At 46.1% G+C, this 20,595-nt stretch overlaps 1 protein-coding gene across 1 annotated transcript in view; it reads left to right on the top strand.

The window, feature by feature from the left end:
* Nucleotides 1–255: 255 nt before the first annotated feature.
* LOC122939289 (ly6/PLAUR domain-containing protein 2-like) overlaps nucleotides 256–20,595 on the top strand; it is a 37,955-nt gene continuing 17,615 nt past the window's right edge. The window contains exon 1 of the mRNA XM_044295362.1: nucleotides 256–318. Coding sequence (XP_044151297.1) covers nucleotides 267–318 — 52 coding nt within the window. The 5' untranslated portion in view covers nucleotides 256–266. The remainder of the gene's footprint in view (nucleotides 319–20,595) is intronic.

The following is a 20,595-nucleotide window of genomic DNA, read 5'->3' as shown; positions in this document are numbered from 1 at the left end:
ACATTGCAGGCACCTTTTGTCCCTAACCTTTTTATATGGACTCATCAATCACGGTGATGTCCTCTCCGGTGACTCCATTGACGTTGGCTTTCGGCTTGTATTTTTCCAAGCATTGAGCTGAACCCGTTCACAGTAGCTGAGAACTTGTTGTTCCTGATATAGGCTGACCTGGTAGCTGTGGATTGTGTAATGATAATGTATATTTTACTGTAGGTATATAAGCTGCCCCAGGCGTGGGATCTCCAGGAGCTGATAAGATAATCAGGATGAAACTGTGCTTAGGACTTGTAGTCGCTGCCGCCGTGTGCGTGCAGATGGGTAAGAAGGACATATATACAGCAATTATCTCATTAGCTGACATGTAGCGAGATTTATGAAGATATCGGTCTCATGTATGTACAATGCTGCTGTTTTTCCTATTTTGTTGCATGACAGCCTGGAATCCCTTCTATCCCTGGCAAATTTATGTTGTTGTTGTTTTTTTATTTTTATTTTTTATTCCAGGCATTCCGTACAGTTTTTACTTTTCCTTTCACATAATTGTATGAGGGCTTGTTTTTTGTTACTTTCTAATGGCAGTATCTTATATTGCATACGATGAGGTTGGAAGCTGGAAAAAGATTCCAAATGGAAAGGAATTGTTAAAAAACAAAACAAAGCAATTCCATCCTAGTTTTATAGACTTTGTTTTATGCAGTTCTCTATGTGGAAAAACTGCCCTGTTTTCTTGTGGTTTAATATTGGAAAAAAAACTTTTGAAAAGAAGTATTTTTTCCCCTGTATTGCCACATTCTGACCCCCATAACTTTTTTTTATATTTATGTCTGAGTGTTTATTTTTTGCAAGGCGTTTAGTTTTTTTTAATTCAATGTGTGTATGACTTGTTGATCACTTTTTATTAAATTTTTTGGGGCAAAGGGGCATTTAGATTTTTTTTCCCATTGCAGCATTCACCCTAAATACAGATGCAGCAGGGTTAGCACTCAAGCTCACAACTCAAAATTCTTAACTCATCGCGTTATCTTGACACAAAAGCCATTGAAAAGCAATTCAAGGTGTTTGCTTAACGATTGCTTAGTTTAGTTAACACGTCTCATAAATCACAAGTGTTAACTCTACTAAATCCGTACATTTATGTTTTAATAGCTTAGGTGTTTTGGGATGCGGAGATGCCTATCATCTTTCTTTAATAGCTTATTTGTATTTTAATTATGGAGAAAGCGTGTGAATTTTTGTATATTTTTAGAAACTTTTTTTTTAAAATTTTTCACATGTTGGTAAGTTGTCCGAGGTGGGTTTTTTTATTTTTTTTGCACATTTGGATTTGTTATTCCATGTATTGTGGTTTGCCCAGACCTGATTATCATGCGATGTTGTTTCTATGCATGTGATTGGAGGAAGTGTGTTTATATGGGAAAGTCACAGATAGAATTTTATATTATGAGTAAGGATCGTTAACTTCGTCGATTTTGCATCTGTCTCGTTTTGTATGGATTTTAATAAAGGATCAAATAAAGGATATCGTTTTATCAGAAGCTGGATCCTTCTACTCTTTACACAGGGGTGGTTATAACAAGCAATTATAGATTGTTTTTCCATTACATTGAAATGAATTGCAGATTCGCTATGTTGTCATGGAGCCCTGACATCTGCATGGTTCCATAGGAACTACAACTGCAATAGCATGGGTTTCTCCATAGAGACCCAGGCTATCTCATTGAGTGGCTCCCCCGATCACCGTGCCGGGGAGACGTTCATTCCCCAGGAGCCCTTCTGGGGAAAGCTGCCTCAGATGCCATGGTCACAACTAACCATGGCATCTGAGGGATTAAATGTCTACGATCGGCATTATCACCAATTTCAGACATTAGTCCCCGGTGTCTGCTGTTTAATACAGCAGAAACCCAGTGGCCATGGCACCTTATGCACTTGTGAGCAGGCAGCATTTCTAAAGACCAGATTTCCACCATAAATTTATGGCTGAGGTCCATAGTCTGTGCTGACGTTTTGTGTATGAGCTAATCCCAGCCTGAGGGAGTGTCCCGGCTCTGTACCTAAAACATCAGAGCATGTGTACTCGCCCCCCTCTCTCTCTCTGTATCTGGCTGCCGGTCAGCTCCTGTGAGGGATCACGCATACACAATCCCTACCAGTGCACGATCCACAGAGTCCTGTCAGATGCAGGTGATCGGACCCCAAAGCCACCCCCCACAACCAGATACCCTAAAGTAAAGCTATGTCCATATTATAACATATATATACAGATATCTATCTATATATACCATATGTATATAGAGATATATATTTACTGTTCTCTCTCTCTATATATATATATACAGTACAGACCAAAAGTTTGGACACACCTTCTCATTGAAAGAGTTTTCTTTATTTTCATGACTATGAAAATTGTAGATTCACACTGAAGGCATCAAAACTATGAATTAACACATGTGGAATTATATACATAACAAAAAAGTGCGAAACAACTGAAAATATGTCATATTCTAGGTTCTTCAAAGTAGCCACCTTTTGCTTTGATTACTGCTTTGCACACTCTTGGCATTCTCTTAATGAGCTTCAAGAGGTAGTCACCTGAAATGGTCTTCCAACAGTCTTGAAGGAGTTCCCAGAGATGCTTAGCACTTGTTGGCCCTTTTGCCTTTACTCTGCGGTCCAGCTCACCCCAAACCATCTCGATCCGGTGACTGTGAAGGCCAGGTCATCTGGCGCAGAACCCCATCACTCTCCTTCATGGTCAAATAGCCCTTACACAGCCTGGAGGTGTGTTTGGGGTCATTGTCCTGTTGAAAAATAAATGATGGTCCAACTAAACGCAAACCGGATGGAACAGCATGCCGCTGCAAGATGCTGTGGTAGCCATGCTGGTTCAGTATGCCTTCAATTTTTAATAAATCCCCAACAGTGTCACCAGCAAAGCACCCCCACACCATCACACCTCCTCCTCCATGCTTCACGGTGGGAACCAGGCATGTAGAGTCCATCCGTTCACCTTTTCTGCGTCGCACAAAGACACGGTGGTTGGAACCAAAGATCTCAAATTTGGACTCATCAGACCAAAGCACAGATTTCCACTGGTCTAATGTCCATTCCTTGTGTTCTTTAGCCCAAACAAGTCTCTTCTGCTTGTTGCCTGTCCTTAGCAGTGGTTTCCTAGCAGATATTCTACCATGAAGGCCTGATTCACACAGTCTCCTCTTAACAGTTGTTCTAGAGATGTGTCTGCTGCTAGAACTCTGGGTGGCATTGACCTGGTCTCTAATCTGAGCTGCTGTTAACCTGTGATTTCTGAGGCTGGTGACTCGGATGAACTTATCCTCCGCAGCAGAGGTGACTCTTGGTCTTCCTTTCCTGGGGCGGGCCGCATGTGAGCCAGTTTCTTTGTAGCGCTTGATGGTTTTTGTGACTGCACTTGGGGACACTTTCAAAGTTTTCCCAATTTTCGGACTGACTGACCTTCATTTCTTAAAGTAATGATGGCCACTCGTTTTTCTTTACTTAGCTGCTTTTTTCTTGCCATAATACAAATTCTAACAGTCTATTCAGTAGGACTATCAGCTGTGTATCCACCTGACTTCTCCTCAACTCAACTGATGGTCCCAACCCCATTTATAAGGCAAGAAATCCCACTTATTAAACCTGACAGGGCACACCTGTGAAGTGAAGACCATTTCAGGTGACTACCTCTTGAAGCTCATCAAGAGAATGCCAAGAGTGTGCAAAGCAGTAATCAAAGCAAAAGGTGGCTACTTTGAAGAACCTAGGATATGACATATTTTCAGTTGTTTCACACTTTTTTGTTATGTATATAATTCCACATGTGTTAATTCATAGTTTTGATGCCTTCAGTGTGAATCTACAATTTTCATAGTCATGAAAATAAAGAAAACTCTTTGAATGAGAAGGTGTGTCCAAACTTTTGGTCTGTACTGTATATATATATATATATATGCACACACACACACACACATTATATGCTCCTGTCCTATATACTGCTGGATATATCTATATACACTATATACTGCCGTCCTGTATACTGCTGGATATCCAGCAGTATACAAGACAGGCGTATATAATGTGTATATATATCCTGCAGTATACAGGATGGGAGTATATAGTGTATATATATCCAGCAGTATACAAGACAGGAGTATATAGTGTGTATATATATCCAGCAGTATACAGGACAGGAGTATATAGTGTTTATATATATCCAGCAGTATACAGGATGGGAGTATATAGTGTGTATATATATATATATCCACCAGTATACAGGACAGGAGGATATAGTGTGTATATATATCCAGCAGTATACAGGATGGGAGTATATAGTGTATATATATCCAGCAGTATACAAGACAGGAGTATATAGTGTGTATATATATCCAGCAGTATACAGGACAGGAGTATATAGTGTTTATATATCCAGCAGTATACAGAAAGGGAGTATATAGTGTGTATATATATATATATATATATATATATATATCCAGCAATATACAGGACAGGAGTATATAGTGTGTGTATATATATATATCCAGCAGTATACAGGACGGGAGTATATAGTGTGCATATAAATCCATCAGTATACAGGAGGGGAGCATATAGTGTGTGTGTATATCCAGCAGTATACAGGACGGGAGTATTTAGTGTATATATATATCCAGCAGTATACAGGACGGGAGTATATAGTGTGTATATAAATCCATCAGTATACAGGAGGGGAGCATATAGTGTGTGTGTATATCCAGCAGTATACAGGACGGGAGTATTTAGTGTATATATATATCCAGCAGTATACAGGACGGGAGTATTTAGTGTATATATATATCCAGCAGTATACAGGACGGGAGTATTTAGTGTATATATATATATATCCAGCAGTATACAGGACAGGAGTATATAGTGTATATACACTGAACAAAAATATAAACACAACACTTTCGGTTTTGCTCCCATTTTGCATGAGCTGAACTCAAAGATCTGAAACCTTTTCTACAGACACAAAAGACCCATTACTCTCAAATATTGTTCACAAATCTGTCTAGATCTGTGACAGTGAGCGCTTCTCCTTTACCGAGATAATCCATCCCACCTCACAGGTGTGGCATATCCAGGTGCTGATTAGACAGCAGGAATATTGCACAGGTGTGCCTTAGACCCCACAATAAAAGGCCACTCTGAAATGTTAAAATGTTTGCCTTACGGGGGAAGGGGGTGTCAGTATCTGGTGTGGCCACCATTTGCCTCACGCAGTGCAACACATCTCCGTCGCATAGAGTTGATCAGGTTGCTGATTGTGGCCTGTGGAATGTTGGTCCACTCCTCTTCAACAGTTGTGCGAAGTTGCAGAATATTGGCAGGAACTGGAAGACGCTGTCGTATGCGCCGATCCAGAGCATCCCGAACATGCTCAATGGGTGACATGTCCGCTGAGTATGCTGCCAGGCAAGAACTGGGATGTTTTCAGCTTCCAGGAATTGTGTACAGATCCTTGCAATATGGGGCCGTGCATTATCATGCGGCAACATGAGGTGATGGTCGTGGATGAATGGCACAACAATGGGCCTCAGGATCTCGTCGCGGTATCTCTGTGCATTCAAAATGCCATCAATAAAATGCACGTGTTTGTTGTCCATAACATACGCCTGCCCATACCATAACCCCACCACCACCATTGGCCACTCGATCCACAACGTTGACGTCAGCAAACCACTCACCCACACAACGCAACACACGCTGTCTGCCATCTGCCCTGAACAGTGAAAACCGGGACTCATCCCTGAACAGAACGCCTCTCCAACGTGCCAGACACCATTGAATGTGAGCATTTGCCCACTCAAGTCGGTTACGACGACGAACTGCAGTTAATTCCAGACCCTGATGAGGACGACAGGCATGCAGATGAGCTTCCCTGAGAGGGTGTCTGACAGTTTGTGCAGAAATCCTTTGGTTATGCGAACAGATTGTTGCTGCAGCTGTCCGGGTGGCTGGTCTCAGACTGTGGCGAAACCAACCTCGCCACGGTGTTTTGGAGGGGGCTGTTTGCCAGCCTCCTGCCCTGGGATTATGGTCCCTTAAGTTATTGGGTCTTAAGGCACTTGGGACGGAGCCCTCTGTCCCTGGATTGTATCCTCTGCCTTACTTGCTTGGATGAAGCACATGGTGAGAACAATGGATGGCGGCCATTTTAACTCACAGACACTGTTCTGACTTTCCACACGGTGCTATCTTGCCTGTATTTGGTGCACAGAGACATTATTCAGTAGTTTGAAACTACCAAACAGGGGACACATTTATTAGTGACTATTTTCGGTATAACTTGTATATTTTCAGTGTAACTGGCATAAAACTGTATCTTTCAAACTACTGAACGGATGTGGGTGAATTTTGGACATGTGGTTCACCCAGATCCCCCGGTTCCGAGGATATATTATATGGTTATGGGGTTATTGCATGTTTTGGGGTTCTTGTGATATGTTTTATAAAACTGTATTTCTCTGCCTTTGATGATTATATTCGTCATTGTGTTCAATGGTCATCATTGGCAGAGGGGAGGATTTTGTGTGGGTGTGTTTCTATTGTCCCATTGTGTGTTTAAATGGTGATGTCTGTCTTGTTGTCTCCGCATGTGTATTGGTGATCTCCCTTTTGTCCTGAGAGATAATTGGATTGTCTTCGGTCGTCTCCGGGACAGAGGGGAGGAAACCATGATGCATTGTGGGGATGTGTTGTATCTGCAACAAACTGTAATAAAAACCAGGCTGGGTGTGCCAGCACTTCAGACCACTGCTAGACCCTCAAGACGGAGCCTTGTCTCGTTATTGGGGGGATTCCCTGTATGCTGTTGGAGACTGATTGCCAGGAGTGTAAGCTGACTGATACGCTTTTCCTGTTCTTCTGCTGACAGCTATTCGCGAGGTTCCAGTTTGGAGTGCTATTTTGTATCCAGTTCAGGAGGTTGGTGTTCTGCAGTAGCTGTGCCTGTCTCTCGGAAAGGGGCATATGGCCTAAACGGATTTTAACCCCTTGTCTGCTGAAACGGTCCGTTACACAGACGATCATGGAGGTGAACATGCTGTATGTGGAGGTCCTGGGCTGGTGTGGTTACACGTGGTCTGCGGTTGTGAGGCCGGTTGGATGTACTGTCAAATTCTCTGAAACGCCTTTGGAGATGGCTTATGGTAGAGAAATGAACATTCATTGCACGGGCAACAGCTCTGGCAGACATTCCTGCAGTCAGCATGCCAACTGCACGCTCCCTCAAACGTTGCGACATCTGTGGCATTGTGCTGTGTGATCAAACTGCACATTTCAGAGTGGCTTTTATTGTGGGCAGTCTAAGGCACACCTGTGCAATATTAATGCTGTCTAATCAGCACCTTGATATGCCACACCTGTGAGGTGGGATGGATTATCTCGGCAAAGGAGAAGCGCTCACTAACACAGATCTAGACAGATTTGTGAACAATATTTGAGAGTAATGGGTCTTTTGTGTCTGTAGAAAATGTTTCAGATCTTTGAGTTCAGCTCATGCAAAATGGGAGCAAAACCGAAAGTGTTGTGTTTATATTTTTGTTCTGTGTATATACACTATATACTCCCATCCTGTATACTGCTGGATATATATATACACTATATACTCCTGTCCTGTATACTGCTGGATATATGGGAGCAAAACCAAAAGTGGTGCGTTTATATTTTTGTTCAGTGTATATATCCAACAGTATACAGGACGGGAGTATATAGTGTATATATATATATATATATATATATATATATTCAGCAGTATACAGGATGGGAGTATATATATATATATATACGAATAAAAATGACGTGAGGGGCACACCTGCTCCTAGAAATCACATGGAAGGCCAGCCAAAATGTATGTGTAACAATGATTTTATTAACACACACTATATGTACAAAAATGTATATAAATATAAAATGAGGATCCTCAACTTTCACATAAATGAATACATAGATATTAAAAATGCATAGAAATTGAAATATCTGTGCAACAATTTAAAATTGACTAAATGGTGCAGACTTGTTATGTTTCGAATGCACAAAGATGGAGGCGCACTGACTCTATTTCTGGTCACCACTGAGGAAGGAGTCACTGCCAACTCCGAAACGCGTCTGGTATCAAGTCTCAACTAAAAAGGAAAAAAGCCGCAGCGGATTTACCTGCGCACCACTACAGAACTTCCGGAAGCGCTTATCCACACATTGGACAGAAAGGAACACAAGCGGTGAAGTGGTGAAGTGCCTTGAACTAAAGACACTGAACAACGCCGAAATCTACATCGGGTCCCGAATACGTTTGACCCCGGCGTCTCAATCACTGCTTATCCTGTCCCAACAATCCGCTCGTCAGTTAAAAAGAACGGACCGGAACCCAGACCACCGATGCTGTAACACGTGGGACGCTACGCTAAGCACGGAGGATCGGGTATTGTACCACATCAGAACAGTGAGTAATGTGGGTACATTAAGTACGGTTTAACAGCAGTTTCAGGGACATGTGCTGTGAAGAAACCTCACTATAAAGACTGTTCATACAAACATCTTTACCGGCCACACAGGTGCGGCATTATTAGACTATACACCAGCTACACAGAGCGGTTTTTCAGCAAAGCAAGCCATATAAGCTGTGAAAACATTTTCGATCAGGATTGGATACTATCACTGACCATAGTTAGAACTTTAAATAGAGTCAGTGCGCCTCCATCTTTGTGCATTCGAAACATAACAAGTCTGCACCATTTAGTCAATTTTAAATTGTTGCACAGATATTTCAATTTCTATGCATTTTTAATATCTATGTATTCATTTATGTGAAAGTTGAGGATCCTCATTTTATATTTATATACATTTTTGTACATATAGTGTGTGTTAATAAAATCATTGTTACACATACATTTTGGCTGGCCTTCCATGTGATTTCTAGGTGCAGGTGTGCCCCTCACGTCATTTTTATTCGTATTTAATTATTCTGAAAGATTGGGGATATCTTTTTTTGGGGGAGCACCCTTGCGTTGTGATTGACAGAGTGAGCCAATCCATCTATTTAAACAATATATATATATATACATACTGTGACACAGGGAGAGGTTTGGTGTGGGAAAACAGGTATTTTCCTCCCAGCATGTGCTGCTGGGCTGATTTATAGCCAGGTGAGGTCAAATACCGGATCAGATTTTAAGGGCGGGTCCGGGTTTTGGCAGCACCTGGCTGTCCTTAAATAGGCAGCTGGGCTCAGAAGCGAGGTCTCTGTGTTGGGATCTGGGAGCCTTCTGTCTGGATGAAGGCTTGCTACCTGTTTAGCTTGAAAACAGGTTGGTGCTGCTTATATATAGCTATCAGCCTGAATCTCCTGCTTGGGCACTGTCAGCCTTGTGTGTTTTTGTACCACCAACAATTTTAATACTGTGTTTTTTAGAATCATGTAACAATAAACGTATATTATTTACTTTCTACCCGGTTGTTGCTTTGTTTCGTGTGAAGTAGTGGACGGCCCTCACCGGGTTATATTGTTGGTGTCTGTCGGTGTCATATAGCTTAGATACATATAGCTGTCATATAGCTTAGATACGATCACAGGGTGGGAGCGGGCACACTGTTGAATTTTTTCTGCACGGCTGCCGGCACTGCATGCAGTACTTTTAGTCCGGCTGCCTCTCGTCGTGCGATGTCGTGCTGCTGCCGGAACTCCGCCCCCGCACCCATTATAGTCAATGGGGACGGAGCGGCAGTCCGGGGGCACAAGTGAACTAGCAGCAGGACGGATCCGACAGGCTGTTCACCCGCTGGAACAGCCTGCCAGAGTCCCCTGCCACTAGTGTGAAACTAGCCTAAGAAATCAAGCTTAAAGGGGTTGTCCGGGTTCAGAGCTGAACCCAGACATACCCTTATTTTCACCCCGGCAGCATCCCTGAGCCTAGCATCGGAGCATCTCATGCTCCGATGCGCTCCAGTGCCCTGCGCTAGATCGCGCAGGGCATGGGCTCTTTTGTTTTTAATAACACACTGCCGGGCGGTAACTTCCGCCCAGCAGTGTGTTCGGTGACGTCACCGGCTCTGAGGGGCGGGCTTTAGCTCTGCCCTAGCCGTTTTACTGGCTAGGGCAGAGCCAAATCCCGCCCATCAGTGCCGGTGACGTCACCGGGGTTCCTGTCAGCCCCATGGAGAGCCCGGTACGTCACCGGAACTCTGAAAAATGCCTTTGCCCTGCGCGATTTAGCGCAGGGCAAAGGAGAGCATCGGAGCATGAACTGCTCCGATGCTCATGTCAGGGGGGCTGCCGGGGTGAAAATGGAGGGCTGTCCAGGTTCAGCTCTGAACCCGGACAACCCCTTTAACTAATGTATAAGTAAGTCCTGATGAGTTTTATAACGTTTTTTTTTTTTTGATTACTTGCATTACTCTTTAATCAGTTTCTATGAGGAGGTAAGTTCTAGACTTGACAGCGGCGAATCAATGGATGTCGTGTATCTGGACTTCTCCAAAGCATTTGACACTGTACCACATAAAAGGTTAGTATATAAAATGAGAATGCTCGGACTGGGAGAAAACGTCTGTATGTGGGTAACTGGCTGAGGGATAGAAAACAGAGGGTGGTTATTAATGGTACATACTCAGATTGGATCACTGTCACTAGTGGAGTACCTCAGGGGTCAGTATTGGGCCATATTCTCTTCAATATATTTATTAATGATCTTGTAGAAGGCTTGCATAGTAAAGTATCATTTTTGGCAGATGACACTAAACTGTGTAAAGTAATTTACACCTAAGGGGACAGTATACTGTATATATACTACAGAGGACAGTATACTGTATATATACTACAGAGGACAGTATACTCTATTTATGCTACAGAGGACAGTATAATGTATATATACTACAGAGGACAGTATACTGTATATATACTACAGAGGACAGTATAATGTATATATACTACAGAGGACAGTATAATGTATATATACTACAAAGGACAGTATACTGTATATATATATATACTACAGAGGACCGTATACTGTATATATACTACAGAGGACAGTATACTGTATATATACTACAGAGGACAGTATAATGTATATATACTACAGAGGACAGTATACTGTATATACACTACAGAGGACAGTATAATGTATATATACTACAGAGGACAGTATACTGTATATATATATATACTACAGAGGACCGTATACTGTATATATACTACAGAGGACAGTATACTGTATATATACTACAGAGGACAGTATACTCTATTTATGCTACAGAGGACAGTATAATGTATATATACTACAGAGGACAGTATACTGTATATATACTACAGAGGACAGTATAATGTATATATACTACAGAGGACAGTATACTGTATATATACTACAGATGACAGTATACTCTATTTATGCTACAGAGGACAGTATACTGTATATATACTACAGAGGACAGTATACTCTATTTATGCTACAGAGGACAGTATACTGTATATATACTACAGAGGACAGTATACTGTATATATACTACAGAGGACAGTATACTCTATATATATATATATACTACAGAGGACAGTATACTCTATATATATATATATATATATATACTACAGAGGACAGTATACTCTATATATACTACAGAGGACAGTATACTCTATTTATGCTACAGAGGACAGTATACTGTATATATACTACAGAGGACAGGATACTCTATTTATGCTACAGCGGACAGTATACTATATATATATATATATATATATATAAATGAAAAAGTAGAGCAGCACTCCAGTATGGTGAAAAAAAGAAAGCAGTTTATTCACCCAGTGGTGACGCGATGTTTCGGCTCCAAGACGAAATGTCGTGTCACCACTGGGTGAATAAACTGCTTTCTTTTTTTCACCATACTGGAGTGCTTCTCTACTTTTTCATTTGTATTATCTTGGGATGCTATTCCCACTGGAGCTTGCACCCAATTTTTCAAATCCCAAGGTTGGTGCTGCCATTCATTGCATTCTGTATATATATATACTACAGAGGACAGTATACTGTGTATATATATATATATACTACAGAAAACAGTATACTGTATATATATATACTACAGAGCACAGTATACTGTATATATATACTACAGAGGACAGTATACTGTATATATATACTACAGAGAACAGTATACTGTATATATACTACAGAGGGCAGTATACTGTATATACACTACAGAGGACAGTATACTGTATATATGCTACAGAGAACAGTATACTGTATATATATATATATATATATATACTACAGAGGACAGTATACTTTATATATATAATTATATTATATATACACACTACAGAGAACAGTGTACTGTATATATACACTACAAAGGACAGTGTACTGTATATACAGTGGATATAAAAAGTCTACACACCCTTGCTACAGAGGACAGTATACTGCTTCAGAGGGATCTGGATAGATTGGAGGCTTTGGCAGAGAAGTGGCAGATGAGGTTTAACACTGACAAACGTAAGGTTATGCAGATGGGAAGGAATAATGCAAGTCACCCGTACATACTAAATGGTAAAACACTGGGTAACACTGACATGGAAAAGGACCTAGGAACTTTAATAAACAGCAAACTAAGCTGTAAAAACCAGTGTCAGGCAGCTGCTGCCAAGGCCAATAAGATAATGGGTTGCATCAGAAGGGGCATAGATGCCGGTGATGAGAACATAGTCCTACCACTTTACACATCACTAGTCAGACCACACATGGAGTACTGTGTACAGTTCTGGGCTCCTGTGAACAAGGCAGACATAGCAGAGCTGGAGCGGGTCCAGAGGAGGGCAACTAAAGTAATAACTGGAATGGGGCAACTACAGTACCCTGAAAGATCATCAACATTAGGGTTATTCACTTTAGAAAAAAGACGACTGAGGGGAGATCTAATTACTATGTATAAATATATCAGGGGTCAGTCCAGAGATCACTCCCATCATCTATGTATCCCCAGGACGGTGACTGTGACGAGGGGACATCCTCTGCGTCTGGAGGAAAGAAGGTTTGTACACAAACATAGAAGAGGACTCTTTACGGTAAGAGCAGTGAGACTATGGAGCTCTCTGCCTGAGGAGGTGGTGATGGTGAGTACAATAAAGGAATTCAGGAGGGGCCTGGATGTATTTCTGGAGTGTAATAATATTACAGGCTATAGCTACTAGAGAGGGGTCGCTGATCCAGGGAGTTATTCTGATGCCTGATTGGAGTCGGGAAGGAATTTTTTTCCCCCTTAAGTGCTAAACATTGGCTTCTACCTCACAGTTTTTTGCCTTCCTCTGGATCAACTTGCAGGATGACAGGCCGAACTGGATGGACAGAGGGATTTTTTTCGGCCTTATGTACTATGTTACTATGTTACCCCTTAGGTCAGTTAGAAGCTCGTCACCTCACTGCTGGACTGCACATTATATAACTTATTATGGTGACACTGCAGACTCCTGACAAACACAGTGTAATCTACAGAGCACCCCTTGTGGTACCAGTTATGGTCCTACATGTGACTGTGCAGGTGGCGGGTATAGAACTGGTATCCTATAAATACTGCCCAAACCGCACGCCCGCCACAGAGAAGAACTGGCTTTGGGCGTGCTCTCTATTACGCAGTGTCTGGCCCGGGTCCATCTCCCCACAGGGCTGTAATAACAGGTTAGCTGCTCTCATGACTCTATGGGAGGGGGCCGAGAGTCAGACATACGTCTTCATAGGACACGACCGGGAGCAAACATGGGAGAAATGCCAACGAGACCGAGAGTCCAAGAATCATGATCCAGAGCAGATGTCTCCACAATAACAGAAGCTATGGTTACAAGGGAAACTGCCCTAGAAGCAATCAGTCCTGTCTAATTATGTATGAATATAATTATATATTACAGTTACTAGTGTGTCCTTAAAAAGATACCGTAACCTTAACCAGTTCATACCTCATCTGCATAGACAACATGTCACTAGATGTATCTATATACATTACCTATGTGTACTAATCCTGAGTTACATCCTGCTGACTGCACCAGCAGAATAGTGAGTGCAGCTCTGCAGTATAATACAGGATATAACTCAGGATCAGTACAGGATAAGTAATGTAATGTATGTACACAGTGACTGCAGCAGCAGAATAGTGAGTGCAGCTCTGGAGTATAATACAGGATGTAACTCAGGATCAGTACAGGATAAGTAATGTATGTACACAGTGACTCCACCAGCAGAATAGTGAGTGCAGCTCTGGAGTATAATACAGGATGTAACTTAATGATTTTCCTAGTCTACGACGTAAAGTCATAGTTTTATTAAGACACGGAGGCGAATATTGCTTTCTCTTCCTTTACTGATCACCATAGCAGCAAGGAGAACAAAAAACAAATGCAAATGGTCACCATAGTAACCCATATGTCCCACCCCTACAGCCCCAATATAAGGCTGCGTCCAAGGTGGTACTTCCTCTTTCTCTGCGAACCAGTCCATAACCAATGAACAGCAACTCAGGAACAGTCCCAGAACAATCCGCGTCAACGAAACCCTCAGAATCCAAGCAGGAACTCTCCAGCGACAGGATCCACATCAGGAGACGGACTGGAACCAACATCCAAGACTCTCAGCACATCCAACGCGGAAGAAGCAGGAGCCGGAAGAAACAACCTCATCCAGAACAGGAGCAATCAAAGGCAGGAAGACTTAACCTGAAAGAACAAGAGAGAAAAACTCCGATAAAGTGAGGTCATGGCACCAGCCAAAACCCATCTCCAGCGGACACCTGAGGTCCAGGCCGATGGTAAGCATACATACAAGCATGAGCACATAATGGCGAACAACTGAACCCTCCCAGCGTAATAACAGTCCCAAACCGGCCTACCCACTAAATAGAGCTAAGCGGCCAAACACACCCCCATACTACCAGAGCCCAGGGGAGGGAAGGGAGGGCAATATTCGCCTCCGTGTCTTAATAAAACTATGACTTTACGTCGTAGACTAGGAAAATCATTAAGTTTTACATCAGACACGGAGGCTTCATATTGCTAGTTCAAAGCTGGTTAACCAAGGGATCAAACAAATGAGGAGGAGGACGGAAATAATACTCACGGAAAGTGGAGGCACTCGACCAGTCCGCCAATCGCAGGATGTCCTCCAGGCGAGCACCCGAGACCGCCAAGGAGGTAGACGCCGCCCCGCGCGCCGAATGAGCTGTAAACACCGAAGTGTCCACACCGGCAAGAGCCATAACCCATTTCAACCAACGGGCCAAGGTGGGGCTAGTCACCGGGCCGAACGGGTGACGGATGGAGAGAAACAACTGCGGCACAGCCGGAGACCTGTGAGGACAAGTCCTGGCCTCGTACTCTTTCAAACAAGCCACCGGACACAAGGCCGGGGAAGCCGGAAAGCTGGGATACGAAACGACCCGGATGTTCGTCTTCGTGCGTCTCGAAATGTTAAATGACACGCCCTCCGGGGTGAAGGACCTGGCGTCGTGGTCCAGAGCCCGCACATCGGACACTCTTTTACAAGAAATTAAGCAAAAGAGAGCGAGCAACTTCGCGGAAAGCTGACGTAAGGAAAGGTCAGCATTGGAAGGCCAAGATGACAAAAAGGTAAGCACCAGGGAAACATCCCAAGTGGAAGAAAACCTCGGGCGGGGAGGCCGAGACAGGCGCGCGCCTCGGAGGAGGCGCGAAACGGAAGGATGCTGTCCTGCCGGAACGCCGTCGAACCCTAGATGCGACGAAGAAATCGCCGAACGAAAAAGGTTGATCGTTCTGTAGGCCTTACCCCCCTCAAAAAGAGAGGTGAGGAATTGAAGCAAATGAGCTACAGGAGCTGAAACGGGATCCAGGTCCCGTTCCAGGCACCAGCCAGCCCAAGTTCGCCAGGCCGCCCGATAAGATTTTCGGGTGCCGGGAGCCCAAGCGTCGTCCAAGAGGCGCCTAGCTGCCTCCGAAATTCCGTCGACCGCTCCTGGAGTCCTGAGAGCCGGCAGGCCATCAAACGTAGGGATCCGTCCAGGAGCAGGGGGTGGGGAGTCCCCTGAGGGCAGCGCAGGAGAGAGGTCGGGTTCGGCAGAAGGACTGGAATGTCCACCAGAAGCTCCAGGAGAGACGGGAACCATACCTGAGAGTCCCAGAACGGGACTATCGCCACCAACTCCGCCCGATGGCGACGCACTTGGAGAAACATCCGAGGAATCATCATGAATGGGGGAAACGCATAGAGAAGGCCGGAGGACCAGTCCTGCAGAAACGCGTCCGCCGCCATCGCCTCCGGATCCGGGCGCCAGCTGTAGAACTGAGGGAGGTGAGCGTTGAGCCGGGAGGCGAACAAGTCCACGGAAAAGGGTCCCCATCTGGATGACACCTCCGCGAAAATCGACGGGTCCAACTGCCAGTCGCTGCCGTCCGTAAGGTGGCGGGAACTCCAATCCGCCCGCACGTTGTGAAGTCCCGGCAGGTACTCGGCTTGCACCATGATGTCCCTGGAGAGACAATACGCCCAAAAATCCTTCGCCAACCCCGCCAGGGTAGCAGACTGGGTTCCGCCCAAACGGTTGATGTAGCGAACCGCTGAAATATTGTCCATCCGGAGACGGATACATGCATTGGCCAAACCGTTGGTAAAACTCCTGACGGCCAAAGAGCCGGCCAGCAACTCTAAGGCATTGATGTGCAAGCGCGTCTCGACCTGCGACCAAGGTCCCCCGGTGGAGACCCCGTCGCAGTGCGCTCCCCAGCCCTGACGGCTCGCATCGGATTCGATGGTGAATTCCGGCTGGAAGCCAAAAATCGCCCTGCCGTTCCAAGCTTCCAGATTGGCGATCCACCAACGGATCTCTTCTTTGGCCTCCGAATCCAATTCCACCATGTCCGCAAAGGAGGCCCCCGAGCGGAGGTGCGCAATCTTCAAGCGCTGAAGGGCCCGGTAATGCAACGGCGCCGGGAAGACCGCCTGAATGGAGGATGCCAGCAGGCCGATGATGCGGGCTAGATGACGCAGGGACAGGTGGGCACTGGTCAACGCCCGTCGCAGTTCCTTGCGAATGGCCCGTAACTTGTCCCCCGGCAGGCTGAGGGATTCCGAGATCGAGTCCACTGTGAATCCGAGGAAGTCTAACCTCTGGGAGGGGGTGAGCCAAGACTTCTCCAGGTTGAGCAGGAAGCCGAGCGACTCCAGGAGATCCGATGTCCAACGGAGGTGTTGCAGCAGCGACGATCTGGATTGATGCATCAAGAGGATGTCGTCCAGATAAATTATGAGGCGTACCCCGCGACTCCTCAGCCAGGCCATGACCGGACGCAGGAGCTTGGTGAAACACCACGGAGCCGACGACAAGCCGAATGGAAGGCATGTGAATCTCCAAACCTCGCCCCTCCAGAGGAAGCGAAGGAGATCCCTGGAGTGGGGGGCCACCGATACCGTCAGGTACGCGTCCTTCAGATCCAGCTTCACGAGCCAATCCCCGGGGGAGAGGAGGTCCCGAAGAAGATGGATGCCCTCCATCTTGAAATGTCGGTATCGCACGATGCTGTTTAGCGCCCGGAGATTGATGACGGGACGCATCTGCCCCCCTTTCTTTTGGACCAAGAAAATGTTGCTTATCACCCCCCCTGAGTGGCCGTGAGATCTCTCTATGGCCCCCTTGAGGAAAAGGGAAAAGAGCTCCTCGTCCACCCGAGCGGAGTCCGAACCCCTCCGAAGAGAGGCCGGCGGGAGTTGCACTGAGCAAGGGGTGTCTACGAGCTCTATGGAGAAGCCCCTGACCGTCATCAGAACCCACGGGTCTGATGTGATTAGTTCCCAAGCGGGTAAAAAATGCCGAAGCCTGCCCCCTACATAAGGTACCGAAGAATCCCCGTCCGGGGTCTGACTTACCGGATGACTTGCGGGGAGCCGTGTTTCCTCGGAAGGAACGGGAGCGCCATTGTCCCCCTCTGGATGGGAAGAACGTCTGGGAAGACCGCTGGTCTTGAAACGCAGCTCGCTGGGAGAAGGAGCCTCTGGATACACCCCTGCCTCGGGTGCTGGAGCGGCCGGACAGACGGCCCCTGTTGCTGCCGGCCCTGTGAGAGACCCGGCCCTGGAAGACTTTGCGCATAGTGGCCTGCGCCTTGTCCAGAGCGGAAAACGTGCCGACGAAGCGGCTGAGGTCCTTTATAAAGGAGTCCCCAAAAAGCAGGCCTTCCGCCTCTTTGCCCGTCTCCGTCTGGGCGAGATTAATGAGCTTGGGATCTATCCTAAGCAGGATGGCCTTGCGCCTTTCCACAGATAGGGACGCATTGGTTCCCCCGGCGATGCAATACCGCCCGCTGGGCCCAGCCCGTGAGCTCCTCAGGGTCAATGTGGGAACCCTCCTGTCTGGCGGACTCCGCCAACTCCATAATCTTTGCCAGTGGACCGAAAATATCCAGGAGCTTGTCCTGGCAGCCTCTAAGGGCCGAATCCAAGCCCTTCTTGGCATTCCACCCCGACCTAGACAAAAATTGGGTCATCTTTGGGTCCACGACGGGCGTGTCGCAGACTTTATGGGGTATAATGGGCCGAGGGCACTCAGCCCGTAGTTTACTGCGCGCCTCCTTGGACAGAGGACGGCAGGCCCAATGCTCCAGGTAGCTGCTAATCTGGGAATCGGGGAGCCACTCCGCCGATCTGGGATGGTGGAGGGCCTCAGGATCAAACATGGGAGCCCCGGAGGAATCCAAAGGGAAATTGTCAGCGGAGGCAGCGGAGGAGTCCTTAGCTAAAGGCATAGCAGGGGGAGTGGCAATGGGGTCGGACCCCCGAGGGGAGTCATCCTCCTCAGAAAAATCAGTAGCCTCTGCTGGATCCTCCGGGCCCGAACCCAGATCCGAGTCAGAGACGGCATCCGCTAGGGCTCTAGCGTGCTTCCACACCCGCGATTTATCAGCCTGGCGGGGACAAGCTCTCTTACGCGACCTCAGCGCGTCGTCTGGGGTGGTCATCAACACACCGGTCATCGTCTCCTGTCCAACAGGAGGTTCAGCAGCAAACGAGTGCTGTGCAGTCTCAGGTGGAGCAAGTCTGGCCCCAGCTAGGGGGTGTGCAGACAGGGCCTGGGAGATGGTCTGGGACAAAACAGTGGACATGGAACCCATGGCCTGCAGGATTGCATCAGACACAGAGCGCTGGATGAGCTGCGCCTGTGAATCTGAGCCATGGAGACTAACATTGCCAGGGAGGGGGGCGGGGGGGGATTGGGCAGAGGGGTCCATGCTGGCCAATCAAAATAGAGACAGGGTACCTGTAAGAGGAGGGCTGAGAGGAGAGCCGGAGGCAAAAGGAACGCAGCGCTAGCTAACTGAGGGGTTAATCACCCCAGGAGCGAGAGGACGCGAGCGCAGCACAGGAGAACCGGCAGCAGGCACGCAGGAGACCGGAGGAAGCGAGATCTCGCGGGAACGGGAACCAAAATGGCCGCCTGATCTCGCGAGATCTCGCTCCAGCCAGCCAGAGAGAGCGCGAAAGCGGGGAGAAAAAAGGCGCCGATCCGGGCGGCAAATGCGCGCAAGACGAGGGGCGTGCCCAGCACAGGGGAGGCAAGATGGCGGTAAGGCCAGTGAATCTGCCCGGCACCAAATGGGGGGTCCCAAGTAAAAGTCCCAAGGGGAGAAGAGAGGGAACGAGCGGAAGGGATCCCAGGGGAAACGCTGCGCGCGATCAGGCCCCAGTACCACTGGGGCAGGCAGAGGTTGCCCAGACAGGGGAAACCAAGGGGCAAAGATAAAATATATATATCTATATATATCTATATATCGCTGCCCAAACGTAACCACCTAAAGGGAAGAAAACAAGCCCCAGGGGAGAAATATCACCCGGGGAATAGGCAGAATTAAACACTTAGGGAATAACAGTCAGCAGATAAAATAACATGTCACTTATCTGGTGAGCAGCAAGAAAGAGGAAGTACCACCTTGGACGCAGCCTTATATTGGGGCTGTAGGGGTGGGACATATGGGTTACTATGGTGACCATTTGCATTTGTTTTTTGTTCTCCTTGCTGCTATGGTGATCAGTAAAGGAAGAGAAAGCAATATGAAGCCTCCGTGTCTGATGTAAAACTCAGGATCAGTACAGGATAAGTAATGTAATGTATGTACACAGTGGCTGCACCAGCAGAATAGTGAGTGCAGCTCTGGAGTATAATACAGGATGTAACTCAGGATCAGTACAGGATAAGTAATGTATGTACACAGTGACTGCACCAGCAGAATAGTGAGTGCAGCTCTGGAGTATAATACAGGATGTAACTCAGGACCAGTACAGGATAAGTAATGTATGTACACAGTGACTGCACCAGCAGAATAGTGAGTGCAGCTCTGCAGTATAATACAGGATGTAACTCAGGATCAGTACAGGATAAGTAATGTAATGTATGTACACAGTGACTGCACCAGCAGAATAGTGAGTGCAGCTCTGGAGTATAATACAGGATGTAACTCAGGATCAGTACAGGATAAGTAATGTATGTACACAGTGATTCCACCAGCAGAATAGTGAGTGCAGCTCTGGAGTATAATACAGGATGTAA

The sequence above is a fragment of the Bufo gargarizans genome, chromosome 5 (genome assembly GCF_014858855.1).
Source record: "Bufo gargarizans isolate SCDJY-AF-19 chromosome 5, ASM1485885v1, whole genome shotgun sequence".
Classification (NCBI taxonomy): domain Eukaryota; kingdom Metazoa; phylum Chordata; class Amphibia; order Anura; family Bufonidae; genus Bufo; species Bufo gargarizans.
This window is presented reverse-complemented; position numbering and strand designations above follow the sequence as displayed.